General features: G+C 37.5%; 1 protein-coding gene across 7 annotated transcripts in view; it reads right to left on the reverse strand.

Moving 5' to 3' along the window:
• The window catches only part of LOC150091454 (protein still life, isoform SIF type 1-like), a 1,372,582-nt gene that overhangs the window by 84,366 nt on the left and 1,265,749 nt on the right, over window positions 1-22,467 (reverse strand). For all 7 annotated transcript variants that reach the window (XM_090375616.1, XM_090375656.1, XM_090375640.1 and 4 more), the window contains one exon: window positions 5,979-6,158. In XM_090375616.1, coding sequence (XP_090231742.1) covers window positions 5,979-6,158 — 180 coding nt within the window. The remainder of the gene's footprint in view (window positions 1-5,978; window positions 6,159-22,467) is intronic.

Here is a 22,467-nt window from a genome sequence, read left to right on the forward strand (position 1 = left end):
ACATTAGTGCAGGTCAAAAACTTGCAATATAGGCAGACTATCTCCTTGACAAACCATTTGCAAGTGACTAAATTATAGGATTCGGTATATAAGGTCATATTCTACAATTGAGATAGCTGGCTTGAATGTTAGAGGATAGTAAGATAGGTGTAGTGAATTTCAGGATGATGTGTTGCATGTGGGACTAAGTTCACTAACTTTCCTGATTATGATGCATTTTGCTTGTATATCTCTTTTGGTTTTTCAGTTGCTGGACCAGTTCATCTTTCAGGCCTCACTCTGAAATTACCCTTTTGAAGGTTTTAATGTTACATACATATGGGGTAACATAGGTATTCCACCAAAGATTGATAGTTTTAGCAGGATCTCTCAGAATGTTTGACCAATAAATCTCTAGATCTGAGTCTTCTCACCATCGATTTGTCTTCTTTCAAAACTTTTGAATCACGTACTTGGGTTTGAACATAAGTTAGTGCCACTCACTAGCTATCACATGTCACACGTTTGAATTTGATAACTCTGAAAAGTAATCATATTATAATCTCTTATAACCATTTCTTTAAACAGATTTGTCAAAGGTTTCCACTGCTGTACTAGTCTATTTTCACATATACACATATGCTTTAAAATATTTTTTCTGTCAGTGACATGCACAGTTCAATTTGTTTAAATCTGTCTTTCCTTTTAGCACTTCTTTCTAGATAGTAAATTTCTAGTAAGTATTCATTCACTTTTACAGAAAAGCATGCAGCTTCCTTTTCATCACACAAATTAATAAGATTCCTATTATCACCAAGTGCTAAATCTCTTCTTTTAATAACCTTGTTACCCCAGTTTTTTATGCCTAGAATAACAGGAATATCAACACCAAAAGCCAGACAGTTTTTTGAAGGAGGCACACATACTTTCAGGTTGTTGTATAATGTAGTCACCATCCAATATGGCATTGAGGACAAGTTGCTTTTTATTTGGCAATTTTTTTTTTATTACAAAAAGGTTACCACAATGGGATATAGCTTGGAATAACTTTGATTATTGCCATTTGTAGCAAATGAAAAATGAACTTCTTTTCCTATCTGTGCAATTTCACCAACATTGCCTGTTGCTTTGGTTCTTCCACAACTATATTTTTTGCTATTTCACTATCGGGAAACATATAGACATTGTGAACTAACTCTCAGCATTTCGTCAGCATGGTCCTATATTTGTCTAACAAATCATCAGATCATGTATGCTTAATATCACTATCTGACAGTGTGACATCATTAATAGTTTTTCCCGATAGTGACATCATCACTATCAGGAAACATACTTCTGAAACAATGCACAACTCACAGGAAGATTATGTTCTATGAAAAAAGATGCAAATAAACATTTGGCATATATGACATCACTGTCACCATGAAATGCAACATTTATTTTTGCCTATCTTTCTGTACCCTGCACAGTGTCCTTATGCTTATTTTTTGCATATATGTCTAATTATGTTGCATTTCCCATTGCTTGAAACCGAAAAATCACATCTACATATAGAACACTTAGCAAACGTGTTACCTTTTCCAGATTTTACAATACAGTGGATTCCGGTTATTTGGGCCACCGGTTAATCGGGGCAGCCGTTTATTTGGGACAAATCTTAAAAAACAGAACCCAATCGAGAAAAGCCAGGGTTTACTTCGCTTAACTGGGACAAAATGCCGTTTAATTGGGGCAGGAGACCACAGCACTGGAGATTACCCTACGATTGTCTCCGACTGTACCACATAGTTCGGTCGGATTTCTGGAGGTCACAACCATAAAACAATAAAAACAATTAGCAGTCACCTGTTTATTGGGCTTTTCTGTTAGTGCAATCTATCATAAACGGATAGTAAACTCGATCTTATTGAATTTGCGATAATACTGACAGCTGGAATTCTGTGGGTTATTATGGTAAAATGTGTTTACACTTCCATGGAATCTTCAATCATATAAAAAAAATAATTTTCAGAATCTTCTCTTCATTCCATTTTTAAAGCTTTGTAACTCGTTACTGCATTCTCACTTGCACGTGTTGTGTTACTTGCAATTTGTGTGTGCTGTGTTTTTTTGTTATTGATTGCTTATCTTTTTTACTGTTTTAAATTTTAACCCCCACCCATAAATGTCAGTGAACAGAAATGTCAACTAGTTCAGTTAGTATGTACATATTGCAGTACGTATTAATTAGCGCCTCCGTAGCCAGGTGGGAAGGAGCAGCAGTGCGTAGCACACGCTTCTTGATTAGACCGGGGTTCGAGCCCGTCACCACCAAATATGGAGAATGCGGAAAGGTCATGGAATGACCATCGTATATCCCGGAGCAATATGGCCTTAGTTGCTAATGCTCCTAAAAACCAAATAACAAACAATAACAAACGTATTAATTATTTCAATTATCACGTATATTCTTCCGAATTTTACGTATCATTAATTTTTTAATTGGTAAGGTAATAAAGAGTAAATATGTGCTTAATATATCTTTACTTTTATAACCTGTGGATAATATTCCTCCTATTTTCTCTAATTAGAATCGCTGTTTAATAGAATTAAAATTCAATTCACAAAAGTGATCACAATGACCGGTGCTTACTACACATCGTATAGTGAACGGTACTTTACTATGGTGAGTTCTTCTTAACGTGATTTGATTGTACAGCAAACTAATCGTAAAGGAGGGGGAGGGTACATTGTATTTTTAACTATTTACGTGAAACTTCGGATAATTGGGGCAGCCGCTTAATCGGGCCAAAATGCACTAGTCCCGATGTGTCCCAAATAACCGGAATCAACTGTATATGGAAAATCTTATGCATATGTCTTCTGAAATATTGTATTTCTTACTGAAAGACAATGTCAATTAGCTTTAAACTACACAAGTACTATAAAATGACTATATATAACAGAGACTGTATATATAATATACCATTATATTATACTATTTGCAAAGTAGACTACCACAGCCAATATGCTAACAAAAATAAGCAGAAATTTTCAAAAAAATATCCAACTTTAATGTAATTTTATTATTTTTTTGTGAAAAGAAAAAGATGGAGAAAAACTAGAGAACTTCTTTGTCACTTTTGTTTTTATTTGGTTTTTAGGAGCATTAGCAACTAAGGCCATATTGCTCCGGGGATATGCGGTGGTCATTCCTTGACCTTTCCGCATCCTCCGTATTTGGTGGTCACGGGCTCTTTGTCACTAACTATATTATGATGGTGAGAGGGAGAAAGGTCAAATTGAGTAAAAGAAATGGATTCTCCATTTTGAACTGGAGAGCTGGCAGCTATGGTAGTGGAATGTAATATCTACTGTACACTGAAGACACAATATATTCATTGCACCAGAGTGAAAGATACATCAGTAGTGGACTGCCAAATAAAAGTAACAACACAATATTCTTGGTTTCATTAGGGAAAATTAATGGAAAAATGAGATAAATCAGTGAATAACATATGTTTAACCTATTGGGGGCTATATCTCTAAAATAGTCCACATAAATGAATGAATTTTTTCTCCACTGACTGACCTCCTCCGGTACTGCATAAGTTAATTTCTGATATATTTCATAGATTTATATTATATCATGTGAGGTTACAGCACATAAGTCTTGTCCCTCTTCAACAACAGATGTCTATTTTGGCATACATGAAGTGTTCAAAAAGTTCAGGGACTGACTTTGTAACTTGAAATTGTGGCATGTAGCAAGTTGCAGTGTGCTACAGGTTTGGTGACTCATCTGGACACAGTAATGCATGAATCATCCTTATCTAAGACAATCTGGATTAGTCCATGCTGAAAAGGTATTTTATGTGTTTTGCATTTTAAAATGAGTAATTTACTGAGCAGTAAATTTGCATAAAATGTTTCAAATTAGAAAAGTGCAACAGACAAAATTTTAAAAAGAGCATTTGGAGAAGATGCTACATGCCATTCAAAGATGTTTTAGTGGTTTGCAAAATTTAAAGTGAACTGCTTGTTCAAGATAAACCTTTCTTTCTTCAACATGAAAAATTAATGTTTCAGTCATTCACTCTAATTCAAAGGTGATTTATAATTAATGACATATGATGCAAAGAAGCAAGCTTATAAAGCATCAGCAAAAAAAAAAAAAACCCTCACATATCACTTGTCCACCCACTTCCATTCCACAACATTAGATGGAAGTTTGTTCCAACAGTCAACCACCTACTGGTTGAAGGCAAACCTGCTCACATCCTTCCTCAATATGAATTTATGCCTCCTTATGTGCATAGTGTGAGCAAGAGAAAGAATGCCATCAGCATTGAGCTTGCTCAATCCATTTAAAACCTTCATCAGTTCACCTTGCAGGTGCCCAATCACAGAACTGAAGTCTGTCTTGGTGAGATCACCCGTTCATTCCCTTCACAAATCTTGTTGCCTAGATCTACATCCTTCCTAAAGCGAGGTTTCCAGACCTGTTATGCAGTACTCAAGATGCGGTCTAACCACTGCCTTATATAATGGGATAATCACTTCGTTGTCCCTGCTAGCAAAGTTCCTGTATATCACAAACAAAACTCCATGATTTGTCCTGGCAGCCTTGCACTGCTCAGAGAACTTCATATCTGACTGCACAATTACCCCAAGTTTTTTTTTTTTTCATTCTCCCCTGCCCTGAGTCACAAAGTTGGTACATTAATCTGGGATTACTACTACTACCCATATGCAGTAGCCTGCATTTATCAATGTTTAACTTAAACTGCCATTTCACAGCCCATCAGTCTGTTTAGGTTTTATTTCAGCAGCTTACCCTGATTCAGAGCCGGACCAAGGTATTTTCATGCCTTGGGATAATCACTTCGTTGTCCCTGCTAGCACATAAGTTACAGCACATAAGTCTTGTCCCTCTTCAACAACAGATGTCTATTTTGGCATACATGAAGTGTTCAAAAAGTTCAGGGACTGACTTGGGCAGAAAGGTTTTTCGGCACCCTCTTACTAAGGATATGTATAATTCTTGCCTCATTGTTCTTCTGTTTTTGGTGCTCCTTAAAGAATAGCACCTTGGGCAAGGGCCATACTAGTCCGTGCCTTAATCCGGTACTGCCTTGATTATCCAACCTTTGTATTTACCCTGCCAACCTTTATATCATCTGTAAACTTAGACAGTAAGCTGGATACACCTTTATCAATATCAATAAATTTTAAACATGATTTGGGAAAACGATCCATTTCAGCTATGTTTGTGCTTCACATCCTTACTGATGATCAGAGAGAGAGAGAGAGCAGTTAGTTTTTGCACATTTGTCAACATCTCTCACTAGTTTCCATTTTGTCAATATGCTGCTACTGGTCCACTTTGTTTCTTCCATCATTACTGGTGGCAAATTGTGCATGAGTGGCTATGATCCAGAAACAAAAAGCTCAGTCCTCTCAATGGAAGACTCAGTTTCTTTAAGGCCCAAAAAATGTGTGACGATCTTGATAAAATGTGAAGATTGGCTTAACTTACTTTTTGATCCTGTTTGGAGAAAATTGTTGGATAAGTGAGCTTCAGGGATATGGAGCTTGCATCATGACAGTAAACTGACAGACTCGGTGCTTTCCTTTCAAGAATTTCTTGTGATGCACTCCATCACTATGACCCTCCATTTAACATACTCACTGGATTTAGCTCCTTGTGTTTTTTTTTTTTTTTTTTTTGTTTCAAGCTTAAAGACCCCCACCTCCTCAAAAGGTTACAGATTTTCAATAACTGAGGAAATTATTCAGAATGAAACACAGGAACTAAAGCAAAAAAATCCCAAAAGAAGCCTATCAGGAATGCTTCCAGAATTTGCGGAAGCATTGGAATTGGTATATAGTGCTAGTAAGCTTTATCCCTTCCCGAATATTAGTTCAGTCCCTAGAATTTTTAATCACACTTTGTACATATACTTGCTGCCAGTTCTGAAAAAAAGCCTATTCAGTTTAAGAAGATGGGGATGTCCTACCTGTGAGATGTTGGTGTTCTTCACTTACAGGATCTGTGAGATGTTTTAACTGTTGTAGCAGTAAAGGATATTTTAGTATCCTCTGAATTGGTTTTATGAGGTAGGACTCTAAAGAAAATGAGTGTTGTCCCCTAGGATTTCGAGATTGAAGAAACTCTGCCAGTGCAGCATTTCCTTCACCTGAAAAAATGCATAAAATAATTAATGTGAAATGAACTGATTTAAAATATAGTCTCTTAATTTATATGTAGAAGTTGCAATTTTTCTTCAGCCATTAAAAATAATTTTTAATTCAGATTTGGTTCAAATTTAGAAGAGTACACTTTAGCTTGTATCATCAATTGAAGTAATATTCAATCATTTTAGAATCTTAAAATTTTTTATGATAAAAATCAGTAATAATCATGATTTTTTTTCAGTCATGAATATTTCAGGAAAATGGCATGACTGAATCAATATATTTTTGAATCAGGCATTAATATTTTATATAAAATAACAAGAGTGTACACAATTAGTAATAAATTACTATTAAATTACATAACAAAATAAAATCAGTGGAACAGGAAATTTGTTCATAATTAATTAGAACAAAGTTTTGGATAATTTTTTTAACACAAAAAAAAATGTTTATGTAATCAGGACTGAGTTTTTGAAGAGGAAAGGTTGATTAATAATTAGATTTTTAATTCCTAACTCAATAGAATAACAAACTAGTAATAAGAATGCCCCATACTCATCTGAAACAAATGTCACCAGAACTTGTAGAGGAAAGAGTTTTACAGCAAGAAAAGACACAGAGTGAGGGATATAAAACTATGCCAAGAGAAAGCCAATTATGTCACACTTTCCCCCACCCACACACATTTTTAGTGGTACTAGCAAGTATCCATATTATTCAAATCTACAAGATGTGTACTAACGTCTACAGAAAGGATAGACAGGATAGGAAGGGAGGAGGGGTTATGGTATTAGTTAAGAAACACACAAAATCCAAGGAAGTGAAACCAGTCGACATCAGTGGACAGTGCAGTGTCGAGTCAGTTTGGTGTGACATAAGCATTGGGATATCAAAATTGAGAGTAGGAGTGTGCTATAAGCCTAATGACTCTGATGAGTATAATAAGAAACTGTACAGGGAAATAGAGTGGGCCAATACATCAGAGAGTCTTATAATGGGGGCTTTTAATTTCCCAGATATTGACAGGAATTTGTGGGTTGGTCACTCACACTTGCAAGATTTTGTGGATTTATTGGATGATTGTTTTCAACATTAGCATGTTCAGGAGTAATACTCTTGGTTTGATTATCAGTAGTGATTCTTCATGCATTAAGAATCTGCAGATAAAGGAACCACTAGGTGGCAGTGATCACGGTGTGCTGAAGTGGGATTTACTCAAGGAGGTAACTACCATCAGAGGTAAAGGGAAGGGTAATTGCTTTCGTAAAGGCGACTACGATGGTCTGAGACAGTATTTAAATTTTATACAGTGGGACCAACTGATGATGTTACCAACAGCAAATTCAAAATGGGAAGCATTCGAAGAACATATCTTGGAAACTACTAGGCTTTACATACCAACTAAGAAATATTGTTCAAGGTTTAGGCCTAAATGGATGTCAGATGAACTAATGAGACATATGGCAGAGAAGAAAAATGCATGGGACACATATAAATTAACACGTGACACAGAAGCCTATGATGGATACAAGTTGATCTGTAACCAAGTTACAAAGGAGATTAGGCAGGCGAAGGCAGATTACAAGAAATCTTTGGCAAGGGATGCAAAAAAAAACAGCAAACAGTTCTTTACTTACGTAAACTCTAGAAGGAAGAGGATGAATCAGATTGGTCCACTTGATGTCGATGGGTCAACTGTTGATGATTCTGCTCAGGTAGCTAACAAACTAAATGAATATTTTGCATCGACATTCACACATGAGGAATTATTCAGCGAGGGGAATGCCAGAGGTGTATTCAACTCTGGCAGTAAGCTAGAGAATCTTGTAATAACTGAGAGAAAAGTGGAAGAGAAATTGTTGAAGATCAACACAAGAAAGGCACCTGGGGTGGATGGGATCTATCCAGTTATATTAAAGGAGGCAGCAAAGGAAGTAAGCAAACCTTTAGCCATAATTATGAGAGCTTCCTTGGACTCAGGGGAGGTACCCACAGACTGGAGGTGTGCAAATGTGACCCCAATTCACAAAGGAGGATCAAAGGCTGACACAAGTAATTATAGACCTGTGATTTTAATTTCTGTTCCAGGAAAATTAATGGAGACACTAGTTAAAGAAGCACTGCAGGATCATCTAGACAAGACTTCAGTTATAGCTCAGACACAGCATGGTTTTGTTAAGGGGAAGTCTTGCCTGACCAATTTGATTGGATACTATGATGCAGTCACAAAAGAACTGGATGCAGGGAATAACTTTGATATTATATACTTGGATCTTAGAAAGGCTTTTGATACTGTTGCACATGGAAGACTGCTGCACAAATTGGAGCAGTGTGGCATTGGAGGCAAATTGCTGTTATGGATAAAGGGGTGGTTGAGGGGGAGAAGACAGAGAGTGGTAATCAATGGACACTGTTCATCGTGGAGTAATGTTATTAGTGGAGTCCCTCAGGGTTCAGTGTTGAGTTCATTATTGTTTTCTGTATACATAAATGATATCGATGATGGTATATGAAGCTTAATGTCCAAGTTTTCAGATGATACAAAGGTTGGCAGGGTTGTCAAGGACACTACTGACACTATGCTGCTGCAACAGGATCTGGAAAGGTTGAGCAGATGGGCTGAGAGGTGGCAAATGAAGTTTAACATTGACAAATGTAAAGTACTACGTATGGGAAACTGCAACCCCAGAGCAAAGTATTAACTTTGTGGTACTACACTGACAGTGGTAGAGAATGAAAAGGACCTGGGGGTAATTGTGCAAGCAGATATGAAGTTCTCTGACAGTGCAGACTGGCTACAAGAGTAGCTCATGGTGTCTTGTCAATGATATACAGGAATTTTTCTAGCAGGGATAAGGAGGTGATTATTCCCTTGTATAAGGCAATGGTCAGGTCACTCCTAGAGTACTGTATACAGTTCTGGAGGCCTCATTTCAAGAAGGATGTAGAGCTGCTGGAACGAGTACAGAGAAGGACAACAAATTAGTGAATGGAACAGTGGGGTACTCTTACGAAGGAAGGCTTACGTTTTTGCAAATTACAGTATCTTGAGAGTAGGCACCAGCGAGGTGATCTGATAGAGGTGTGTATATAAAGCCTTGAATGGTTTGAGCATGCCCAATGCTGATGGGATTCTTCCTCTTGCTCAGAATAATCACCTGAGAGGGCATAAATTCAAATTGAGGAAAGACTGATGTAGGATAGACGTGTGGAAATTTGCCTTTAGCCAGTGGGTAGTTGGTTGGTGGAACAGACTTCCATCCCTTTTTTTTTTTTTTTTTTTGGCTGATGCTGCATAAGCTTGCTTTCCTGCATTATATGCCTCTACTAATGCTAATGCTATGTCAGACTATTTTAGTCATGTTTTTTTTTTTTAATCTCTGCTTGTTTCAGACTTGAAAATTTATAAGATTCTAAGTATATACTTGGAATTAATGTTCGCAACTTTGAAACCATATACAGTAGACACTTGATTTTCTGGGATAGATGGTAAAAAACAAATCCCGGATAATCAATTTCCCGGTTAATACAAAAGTCCCCGACATACGTAAGAGATACGTTCCAGGACATCTTACTTTGTCGAGTTTTACATAACTTGGGAATGACTAATACCATATTGCTAACGGCCTCTGTAGCCGAGTGGGCAGGAGCGGGAGTGCCGTAGCACACGCTCTTTGAGTAGACCGGGATTCAAGCCCCTGACTGCTGAATACGGTCGATCTGCCAACACACACTGGACCAGCATTGCAGATTATGGTCCATTTCCCTCAGCATGAATTGTTAAGGAGGCTTCCATCCTGCAGTGGGTTGATAATGGCTGCACTTTACTTTTTTTTTTACTTTTACTATATTATTATTGACAAATCTGAATTCCGTGTGATACTTGTTAATGTCTGGCCATTTTTATACATGCTTATTATAATGATTCCTTAGAGATTTAACAGATGCACCGTTTTTTCAAACTTTTAAATAATTTCAAGTTTTTGTTTAACTGAAAACGCAACTCTTTTGCGTTTACCCATCATTTTCACAATTTCTAAACAAAAAAAAAAAATACTATAAAAGAAATTCTGACATCCCTGACATAAATAACGAAACAAAATTTGTCCTTTTGCACTGCAACGGAACACAACAATCGATGTGACACACTAAAACAAACTAAATATTTGGTCTCTCTATTTTTTTTTTTTTTCTTTTTTTTGAGCGGCAGATGTGAAGACGGCGGTGATTGCAAGATAATAGGTACACTGATCTCCCATTGACGACTTTATACCTATTCTAGTTATTAACTGAATTTTTTGATTTCTGGTTGATTTTTTTTTTTTTAATTTGGAGTCTTGAAGTGTCCCGGTTAATCGAGAGTCTGCTGTAGTTCTAAGATTAAACACTGTAAAAGAGTACTATAAAATGAAAGTAAGGCTTTACTTTCAGTTAAGGTTCTTTTCTTTACAAAGTAAAGTAAACAGTTTGGTTTATTTAATATACCGGGCGCCTCCTTAGCCAGGTGGGCAGGAGCAGCAGTGCGTGGCACACGCTTCTTGATTAGACTGGGGTTCGAGCCCATGACCACCAAATATGGAGGATGTGGAAAGGTCAGGGAATGACCACCACATATCCACGGAGCAATGTGGCCTTAGTTGCTAATGCTCCTAAAAACCAAACAACAACAAACAACATTTAATATACTGTTAAAAAAAAATAATAAATAAAAATACTCTTTTGCATTTAGTTAAGCAGATTAGAGTGAAATGGGCATGCTGGACAGTCATTCATGTGCACACCAAATGTAATGGATGAAGCTATACAAACATTACTAAGGAGTCCTAAGAAAAGCTTGAAACATCTCTCACAAAACATTATTATGAAATTGTGTTAAAACTCATATGAATGTTTTGTGAGAGATGTATGCTTTTCTTTTGTTTTCTTGATAATGTCTGTCTAGTTTCACCTATGAAACTGCATTAATTAGGCAAGTAAAATGCTGCTGGTTGCAAAAATCACGAGAGAGAACAAGATAATCCTCTTACTCTTCTTCATTTCGAAAAGGGGATATAACTTTAGTTATTTTATAATTTTGAAGTTTTCACTTCATTTACTACATAGTAGCTAACATCAAACAAAAATTCTTTATTTATGCTTTTTTTTTTCAGATAATTTCCACCTGCTATCTGATGAGGAACAAAAATTCTTCCAGTCACAAAAACAAGGCATCTTGAAAATACCAAAATGACATTATCTAAGTTCTTAACAACAAAATGAACACACTCAAGTAAATTTTTCCCAGACATATAATGCCACTAGAAAGTGGATGAATGGAGATGCAACTTGACTGCCATTTCAGTCACTCCAGCCTGTGGTGTTACACACCTTGAAAAATGGATCATCCCCAAAAATATGCTAAAACATTCACAAATCATATCAGAGCATTAAGTATTTTATAATTTAAAAGTCAAAAATTCCAAATACAGGTAACCCTCATATAACACGGTAGTTAGGTTCCTATAAAATCTCGAAACCGTGTTATACAGGACTAAGAACCAGTACAAAAAAGAGGGTTACGTTCCAAAACCAAACGAATAACTACTGGAAACTTAATTTTTATTAAAAATAGTAATAACTGAACAAACACCTTACAAATTGTGATATATGTCAAATGATGTAGGTTCATATAATTTTCTTCCTCTTCATTGTTGCTAAGCACAACCAAATGAGAACGTTTTCTCTGTTGCAGAATATCTTCACCTTCTGAACTTTCTTCTGCAGCATCTAGATTTCATGTATATTCTGCTCTCTCTGAAAAATCAGTAATCTGATTTGTTTGGTTTTGCTTGATAGATCTTTGTAAATTTCATGGTACAGAGCTAAGCATTTTTGAAGCTACCTTTTTGAACTTTGTGCTCCTTTCAGTTGAAGCATCCAAAAAAAAAAAAAAAAAATTCTAATTGATCGGCTAAGAAGTATATGGGAAGGCATAAACTTCCCGTATGCTTTTTAGTGTAAAATTTAGAACTTCAGAATTTTCATCTGCGCTATCATCCTCTGAATTGATTTGGTTTACCTCTGATGCCATCCATTTCCACCAAATACACTTTGCCAGCCTCATTTTCCACAGTAATTCTTGAACATCTTCAGTAGTCATATCATCAAATCCTTCCCTCCTACTGACTTAGCAAGTTGTAATATCGCACTCATTCCGTTTTCTGCTGGTTCGACCATATTTCCTGAATGAACTAACTCTGGCCATACATTTTCCCAACACTCAGTTAATGTTGAAGATTGGTTTTACTTTGAGTGATAAAGATATCATTCCGATACAGTCCGCAATTGAAAAATGTTTCCATGCCTCCATCACTTCAATAGATTCAGAATCAATTTTTTCCAAAATCCATTGTAGTGATTTTCTGATGTAATGAGTTTTAAAGGTAAATTCCAGAAGTTGTATTAGGTGGTTGGAATATTATTTCAATGTTTGGATGGCCTGCTGCATTGTCCAATAGTAATAAAACTTTGAAATCTAAATTTTTTCCACAAGTTCAATAGCACAGAACCTAACATGGGATTTCCCAACAAAATAAAATACAGGGATTTCCCCCCCATCCTTTATGTATAACGACTAGCAAGCTAAAAGCGGGGATTCACAAAAGAGAATGGATATGTTGAAAAATTGTATTCAACATAAAAGCAGGATTTTTTCCGCATAAAAGCTCAAAAATACCTTGTTATGCGAGGTTTGCTGCAATACTCGAACCGTGTTATATAAGTACCGTGTTGTGCGAGGATTGCCGCAATTTATTAACCGTGTTAGAACAAAACCATGTTGTAGAAGTACCAAATTATACGGGAGTTGCCTGTATATACTTAGAAAGTTTAAAACGCTTTCAGTTCTGTGAATGCAGAGATTATAAATTTATATACTTTCCTAGTCAAAATATTATCATTACTCCCCATGTTTTAGCAATAGTCTGTTCCTAATGTGATACTGTAGATGCATGTCATGCAGTCCATATGAAATGCTTGATTGACGTGGGCAAGACTTGATCTGACAAACTTTGAAAGAGGGTTGATTGTTGAGTACTGGATGAAGGGTGGCAGTGTTACAGATGTGAATCTTGTGGGCTGTTTGCAGAGTGCTGTAGTTAAGGTGTTCTTCCAATAGTGGACGAATAATGGACAAAGTGCTGACAGTTTCTGGGTGTGTGGCAGTGGCAGGTACCCATGATTCATCGATGGGGAACATAGGTTGCCTTGCCATATGTGAGCTAACAGACAAAAAAGTGTGGAATGGCTGACTGTGAACTTTAACCAGGGGATGACCAGTGGTATTTTCAAGACCACAATTCAAAGAAACTTCCCCCATATGGGTCATTGGATCATCGACGACTAGAAAAAAAAAGTTCCTTTTCCGATGAATCGCACTTCCTGCTAGGCCATGGGAATGGTAGATGGAGGGTATGGTTTGTTACCATGCTCTCCATGAGAGGAATCACTCTGATATTACTAATACGCTCAAATATCCTGGTCCAACAGAAACAGGCAGGCGGTGGGAGTGTTTTGGTATGAGGATGTTGTCCTGGAATCCTCATTCCTCTAGATCACACTCTGAATGCCACAAACTACCTATTCATTGTGGTTGATCTAGTACATCCCTTTGTGGTGACTGTCTTTAGGGATAGCAAAGGTGTGTTTCAACACGATAATGCACTGTGCTATGTTGTCAGTATTGTTTGAGAGTGGTTTGCCAAACATGAAAGGACTTCCAGATGCTACCTTGGCCACTGAATTTTCCGGGTGCGAATCCCATAGAACATCTCTGGAATTGTGTGGATCATTGGATCTGGAATTTGGATCCCCCACCACAGCCTATCAAAGATTTACAGGAAGTAATGCTGGTGATATGGTTCAACATATATACCTCCTGCAACATTCAGAGGCCTTATAGAGTCCATGCCTCATCATGAGGTAGCAGTATTGGACTATTGGTGGCAAGAGGAGGACATACCTACTATTAGGTAGGTAATCAATGTTTTGACTATACAGTGTAAAAACAAAAATGGTTTAAAATACTATATTGGACCTACTTTTAAGTACTTCTATTAGACCCATTAATTAACACAGGAACACTATTAAATCAGGCTATGAAAAGAAGGCTACTAACATCGCATAATGAACAGAAAAGCTATTCTCCATACAGCTGATTCAGCAATTCTTGCCACCTCATCAGTGAAGATAAACTATAATTTATAACAATACAAACGTGTTTTAATGATGTGACTTTATCACATAGAACGTAACATAATCTAAAAGAGAGTAGTTTTTACTGCCGTGAAATAAGCAGTATTAGCATAGTGTTGTTCTTTTCTATCTCTTAGTTTTGTGTTGTGCTGTTTTTAAATTAAATATATACCAAAATTATGCCTTAGACTAAAGCAGATGCTACCTTGGCCACTAAAATAAAGGGGTCAAAGTAGTGGGAATGCTTTGGTTGTGGGGTGTGACTCCCAATGGCAGTTCACCTATAAATCAGGATTGTGTTACTTGTGCTCTTTTTGCAAAACTACCTCTAGCAGGCCATGATAAAGCCAAAGGGCATACCATTATGCACCTTCATTGTAAAGTGCATGAGGAGGTTAAGCACAAGCTCAGCATTCTGATGGGATTATATGAACGCTTGAAGAATAGAGTTAATGCCCTTGAAAGATTAAAAGAGTAGGACCATGAACCACTCAGCTGTCTGGCCCAAAACTTGAGCCCAGGCATTAACATCAGACAACACAAAGACATCCTCCACAGGAGAGCCTTGATCCCACAGAAAGTAGCTATAGTTGGTGACTCGACTGTCAAGGAAGTAGGAAATATATGGTGCAAAAAGAACAGATGGAATAGGACTAGAGTATGTCTGAAGAGGTAAAGTAGATGATGTTGAAGGGTAGCTCTCAACTTTTAAGGGCACAAAAGGTGATACTGTTGTACATGTTGGCATTAATAATATTAAGCCTAGGAGATCACAGAGAAATGTTGAGAAAAAGTCATGAGAGGAGAGAGAGAGAGAGAGAGAGAGAGAGAGAGAGAGAGAGAGAGAGAACACAAAGAGAGCTTTGTCAAAATTTTCACCCTACAGAGAAAGTGCAAGGCTCATGAGGTAGAATTTTTCTCAGTGTAGTCTAAGCTTTAACAGGAAAGACTGTTTCTACAGGGATGGCATAAACTTAAATAGAAGGGGTACAAGAATATTTCCTGATGCTATCTCAAAAAACTGGAGGGGATGATACACAGATTAACAGTAGCCACAGGCAGAGGTGAAAGTGATACTTGCACTGCTTCTATTAGAACATGAAGCAGCCTGGAAAGCAAGGTGTTGGAGATTTCAAGTTCTGCTGTGGGCACTAATGGAACAAGCAAATACATAGGCTATGTTGGGTTACTAGGAGTATAATACAGTTGCAGCTATAATTGTATGTACACTAATGCTAGGAGCATAGTAAATACATAAGATGAATTTGAAGAACTGATCAAGTCATCAAATGCAGACATTGCAGTGATAACAGAGGCATGATATCACTGAGATATATGGAATTCAGACCTAAATGGATGTCAGATGAATTAATGAGACTTGTCACAGAGGGCAGAAATGCATGGAATAAATATAAATTATCAGGTGATACAGAAGCATATGGTAGATATAAACTTGTCTGAAATCAAGTCGCAAAGGAGGTTAGGGAAAATAAATGTAGTATAATATATATATATATATATATATATATATATATATAGTCCTTTATTGTCAAATTAAAAGTACATAATATTTAGGTAATGGATACAAAAATGGAAACAGTAATGTAAAATCACTAATATGGTGTTGGACCTCCACATGAGTTGTGCAGACTATATACATTGTGGCATAGAGTCTACCAGGGTCCAAAAGTCAACAGGAGTAACACAACCCTATTTGTCCATAAGAAACGTGACCAATTCCTCATTCGATGGAGCTGGAAAACACTGCTTGAGATCGTTCTGGAAGTTCCCATAGATTTTCTATCAGGTTTAGCTTTGGTGACTTCAATGGCCATGGTATGTGAAAAGGTTCAGCCTCATGCTCCTCAAACTGTTGGTGCATCCTGTGGATTGGTGAACTGTCATCCCAATAGACAGCTCTCTCCATGAAAGAAATGCTTGACCATTGGATGAAGATGATCAATCAGGGCTATTAAATAGTGATTGGCATCAACCTTGCTTCTAAAGGAAGGAGTACATCCTAACCATGCCACAAGAAAGCACCCACCCCATTACAGTACCACCAGAACCCTGAACAGCAATCACAGTTGCAAGTTTCCTCCGGTTGGCACCACATGTGCACTTGTCCATTGCTGCAAAGTCTAAGAGGATTCATCGGACTATATCATGTTCCTCCGCTTCTCAACAGTTCACTCCTTGTGTTCTCCGCATCACTGTATGCAACAATGTGCATTGTAAAGTGTGACGAATGGCTTGTGAAGTGCAACTTGACCATGACCAGCTTTATGGAGTTTTCGATGTAATGTTTTTGATGAAACTGGACTTTTGCATCCTGCAAATAAATCCATGCATAACTGATTGGCTGTTACTCGCTGGTTTTGCTTTGCATGTTGCATTAATTCTCGAATATCCCAATCCTGCAGTATGCAGTTTTGCCCACTGTTGCCTTTTGAAGATGATGCCTTCCCTTTAGGTTCTCAAGCAGATATGACCTTTGAACCTGTTCCTCGTGAAAAATTAGTGAGTTCAGCCATATTAGTGATCAAAGCTCCTGCCAAATGCTCCAACGATCATGTCCCTTTTGGAATTGCTAATGTCATTTCTTGACAAAATGGTACCAGTAAATTGTGCAGTTAGGCCAGGTTTGCCTTTACAGACATTAAGCATACTGTGATGTCATTTGCATGTTTCATGCTTTCGTCAGTAGCATTTAGATGCTGCTGTTTGGCATAAATCTAATGCTTTCCACAACTTTTGGTGTTTCCTTTTTTGTGTTCATTGTCTATACAATACAATTAAAAAACACTTATACAAGTACAACATAGCACATGGAAAAAATTCTTTTACGAGAGTACACAAGCATTAAGATAATTATTTTTCCTTGTTGAAAATTAGCTGCAACATGGTTCTGGTATTCTGAATTCAAATCCAACAAATCAAAGTCAACTATTTATTAACTGAAAAGCTGCATTAATAAAATACTGTTTATTCTTCTTGAATCTGTAAAATGAAAGCCATAAAACAGAGCCAGCACAAAGCCAATTTTGTGGAATTCTCCAGGCTAACATATGATTAGAAAACTAACTAACATCTCTTCCAGTTATCAAGTTGACTGTCTTCTTTAGGAAACTAAATTTCCATATAATTCTAATATGAATCAAGTTGAAGTTACATAATGCATATCTCAGGATTCAGCATTCTTCTATTAAAATAAGCCTTAATGAAGAGGGGCTGCCAAAATACCAAACTTTACAGGAATGACTTACAAGTGATCTAACATATAAAGTACTTTCTGATAACATCTATGCTGGTCCCATGAATAAGGGTGAATTTTAGATTTCTACTGGCACTAAATAAGGATTTCCTAAATGGAAGCAATGTGTTCTCAAAACACAACTTTAGAAACAAAAGTAAACCCCTAAAAAATTTAAATAAATCAAGGCTGTTTATCATAACCCCCAGGGGCTCACATCTGGTGCATATGGGATTGGCACACCCAGGGTCCTGAGCTGGATATCATCATTCTTCCCTTTCTTGGTGATTCCCTTCTATTTCTGACTCTTTCTCTCTCTCTCTCTCTCTCTCTCAGGGTATGTCTGCCAGGGGCAAAGGTTGATGACGTTGTAGAGCGAATATCATCTTTTAAGGGCACAAAAGGTGATATAGTTGTACACGTTGGCACTAATGATATTAAGAGTAGGAGACCGGCAGAATTACTTAACAAGTACAGGTCACTGTTGAACAAAAGCCGAGAATTAGGGTTGAATTTGAAAGTGTCTGCAATTCTGCCCAGACACTATAGGAGGGAGTATATGATGAGAGCCTTATCGATCAATTCGGCCCTGGAAAGATTGTGCAAGGCTCAAGGGGTAGAATTTTTTTCAGCCTGGACTGTACTTGTTAACAGGAGAGATTGCTTCTACAGGGATGGGATACACTTAAATAGAAAGGGTGCAAGAATATTTGCTGATGCTATCGAGGCAGTGTTAGGTGGGTCGGAAAACTGCTAGCTTGGGGGGAGACAAAGACCAATAGATTGACAGTAGCCACTGGCAGAGGTGAAAGAGATTCTTGCACTGCTTCTATTAGAATGAGCAGAAGCCTGAAAAACAAGGTGCATGGTATTTCAGAGACTGCTGGGAGCCATTGCGGTACAAGTAAACACATGGGTTGTGTTAGGGTAGCTAAGAATAGAAACAGGTGCAGGTATACTTGCGTGTACACCAATGCTAGGAGTTTAGTAAATAAATTTGATGAATTTGAGGTATTGCTCAAAACATCAAAGGCAGATATTGTTGGGATATCAGAGACATGGTGTCACACAGATATAAGGGATGCAGAACTGCAATTTGGGGAGTACAACGTCTACAGAAAGGATAGACAGGATAGGAAGGGGGGAGGGGTTATGCTATTAGTTTAAGAAACACATAAAAACCAAGGAAGTGAAGCCAGTCGACATCGCCGGACAGTGCAGTGTTGAGTCAGTTTGGTGTGACATAAGCATTGGGAGATCAAAATTGAGAGTAGGAGTGTGCTATAGGCCTAATGACTCTGATGAGTATAATAAGGAACTGTACAGGGAAATAGAGTGGGCCAGTAAATCAGAGAGTCTTATAATGGGAGATTTTAATTTCCCAGATATTGACTGGAATTTGGGGGCTGGTTACTCACACACTAGCAGGGCTTTTGTGGATTTATTGGATGATTGTTTTCTACATCAGTATGTTCGGGAGGCAACTAGAGGGAGTAATACTCTTGATTTGATTATCAGCAGTGATTCTTCATGCATTAAGAATCTGCAGATAAATGAACCACTAGGTGGCAGTGATCACAGTGTGCTGAAGTGTGATTTACTCAAAGAGGTAACTACCATTAGGGGTAAAGGGAAGGGTTATTGCTTCCGTAAAGGCGACTACGATGGACTGAGACAGTATTTAAATTCTATACAGTGGGACCAACTGATGATGTTACCAACAGCAAATTCAAAATGGGAAGCATTCAAAGAACTTATCTTGGAAGCTACTAGGCTTTACATACCAACTAAGAAATATTGTTCAAGGTTTAGGCCAAAATGGATGTCAGATGAACTAATGAGGCATATGGCAGAGAAGAAAAATGCATGAGATACTTACAAATTAACACATGACACAGAAGCCTATGATAGATACAAGTTGATATGCAACTAAGTTACAAAGGAGGTTAGGCAGGCGAAGGCAGATTACGAGAAATCCTTGGCAAGGGATGCAAAGAAAAACAGCAAAGAGTTCTTTACTTATGTAAACTCTAGAAGGAAGGGGATGAATCAGATTGGTCCACTTGATATTGATGGGTCAACTGTTGATGATCCTGCTCAGGTAGCTAACAAACTAAATGAATATTTTGCATTGACATTCACACATGAGGAGTTATTCAGCAAGGGGAATGCGAGAGGTGTATTCAACTCTAGCAGTAAGCTACAGAATCTTGAAATAACTGGGAGTAAAGTGGAGGAGAAACTGTTGAAGATAAACACAAGAAAGGCACCCAGGGTGGATGGGATCTATCCAGTTATATTAAAGGAGGCAGCAAAGGAAGTAAGCAAACCTATAGCCATAATTATGAGAGCTTTCTTGGACTCAGGGGAGGTACCCATAGACTGGAAATGTGCAAATGTGTCCCCAATTCAAAAAGGAGGATCAAAGGCTGACACAAGTAATTATAGACCTGTGAGCTTAACTTCTGTTCCAGGAAAATTAATGGAGGCACTGGTTAAAGAAGCACTGCAGGATCATTTAGACAAGAATTCAGTTATAGCTCAGACACAGCATGGTTTTGTTAAGGGGAAGTCTTGCCTGACCAACTTGATTGGATACTATGATGCAGTCACAAAAGAACTGGATGCAGGGAATAACTTTGATATTATATACTTGGATCTTAGAAAGGCTTTTGATACTGTTGCACATGGAAGACTGATACACAAATTGGAGCAGTGTGACATTGGAGGCAAATTGCGGCTATGGATAAAGGGGTGGTTGAGGGGGAGAAGACAGAGAGTGGTAATCAATGGACACTGCTCATCGTGGACTAATGTTATTAGTGGAGTCCCTCAGGGCTCAGTGTTGGGTCCATTATTGTTTTCTGTATTTATAAATGATATTGATGATGGTATATCAAGCTTAATGTCCAAGTTTGCAGATGATACAAAGGTTGGCAGGGTTGTCAAGGACACTACTGACACTATGCTGCTGCAACAGGATCTGGAAAGGTTGAGCAGATGGGCTGAGAGGTGGCAAATGAAGTTTAACATTGACAAATGTAAAGTACTACACATGGGAAACAGCAACCCCAGAGCAACGTATCAACTCTGTGGTACTACATTGACAGTGGTAGAGAATGAAAGGGACTTGGGGGTGGTTGTGCAGGCAGATATGAAGTTCTCTGATCAGTGCAGACGGGCTGCAAGAGTAGCTCATGGAGTATTGTCAATGATATACAGGAATTTTTCCAGCAGGGATAAGGAGGTGATTATTCCATTGTATAAGGCAATGGTCAGGCCACACCTAGAGTACTGTATACAGGTCTGGAGGCCTCATTTCAAGAAGGATGTAGAGCTGCTGGAATGAGTACAGAGAAGGGCAACAAGATTAGTGAATGGAACAAAGGGGTGCTCTTACGAAGAAAGGCTTAAGTTTTGCAAATTACAGTGTCTGGAGACTAGGCACCAGCGAGGTGATCTGATAGAGGTGTATAAAGCCTTGAATGGTTTAAGCATGCTCAATGCTGATGGGATTCTTCCTCTAGCTCAGAAAAATCACCTGAGAGGGCATAAATACAAATTGAGGAAAGACAGATGTAGGATAGACGTGCGGAAATTTGCCTTTAGCAAGCGGGTGGTTGGTTGGTGGAACAGACTTCCATCCCTTGTGGTGGAGGTTGATAGCCTAAATAAGTTTAAGGCTCAGCTGGACAGGTATTTTGAACAAACAGACGGGTGAAGTGGAAGTGGTGTTTTTTTTTTTTTTTTTTTGGCTGATGCTGCATAAGCTTGCTTTCTTGCATCAAATGCCTCTACTAATGCTAATGCTAATAAAATAACTGCTCATGTGGCACTGAGTCAAATGCTTTTCTGAAATCTAAATAAACAGTGTCAAAATTATTTCCTAAATATAGCTCATGAGTGACCCTGTCAAAATAGCTAACCAGATTTATTAAACATGAATTTCTCTTTACAAATGCACTCACTTGCCGTCTCCCTTAAAATTATAGGGTATATGCCATCAATCTCAGGAGCTGTAATTTAGACTCATAAGTTTTTTCATTAAATAATCATGTGAAATTTCAATATCATTAATTGCATATATTTCAACTTCACTTCCATAATTTCCTATTGGCATAAAGGTTGGTTTTTCCTTCCCATTTTCTCCAATCAATTAGAGGCAAATTAAAATCGCTCACAATATGATATTCACGCCTACTTGCCAATTCCATTTGTATGTAGAGGCTCTCACCATAATCTTGACAATCACTTGGTTGTAGATTACACCCACTCTCATTACATCATTTAATTCCAACTATCTCACATCATACAGATTCTATACTAGCATGCGAAATGTGTGAATCTGGGAAAGCTTATGTCATGCTCAGGCTGCTTTTGATAAGAAGCATGACTCCACCACCCCTTCTAGCTGTCCTATCCTTTGCAATACATTGTACATACCATACTGAAACTCATCATCCCCTATTTCCAGGTGGCACCATGTTTCCATTTTATCGTTTCTTCATTTACCTTCTTCCATCATATCTTCTCTCTATATATTTCACCATGTTTTTTTAACTCATCATCTGTTATTACTATTACTGTTGTTAAATTTCACTTTTCTTTTAATATTAAATTCTGTATGTTACCCCTGAAGTAGTCATGCCTTCATATTTAAAAAAAACGAAAGAAAGATAGTTATGCTATAACTAAAAGGTGTAAAATTTTCTTTTTTATTTCTAAAAAAATTTTCGATTTTTAAAATTGTGTTTGGAATTGTATCAATGTCTGACCTTTTAGTAATTGATTGTGTTAATTATTTTTAATTTATCATTTTTTAATAA

This window comes from Mastigoproctus giganteus, chromosome 1, assembly GCF_048544385.1.
Source record: "Mastigoproctus giganteus isolate SK-2022 chromosome 1, ASM4854438v1, whole genome shotgun sequence".
In the NCBI taxonomy this organism is placed as follows: Eukaryota; Metazoa; Arthropoda; class Arachnida; order Uropygi; family Thelyphonidae; genus Mastigoproctus; species Mastigoproctus giganteus.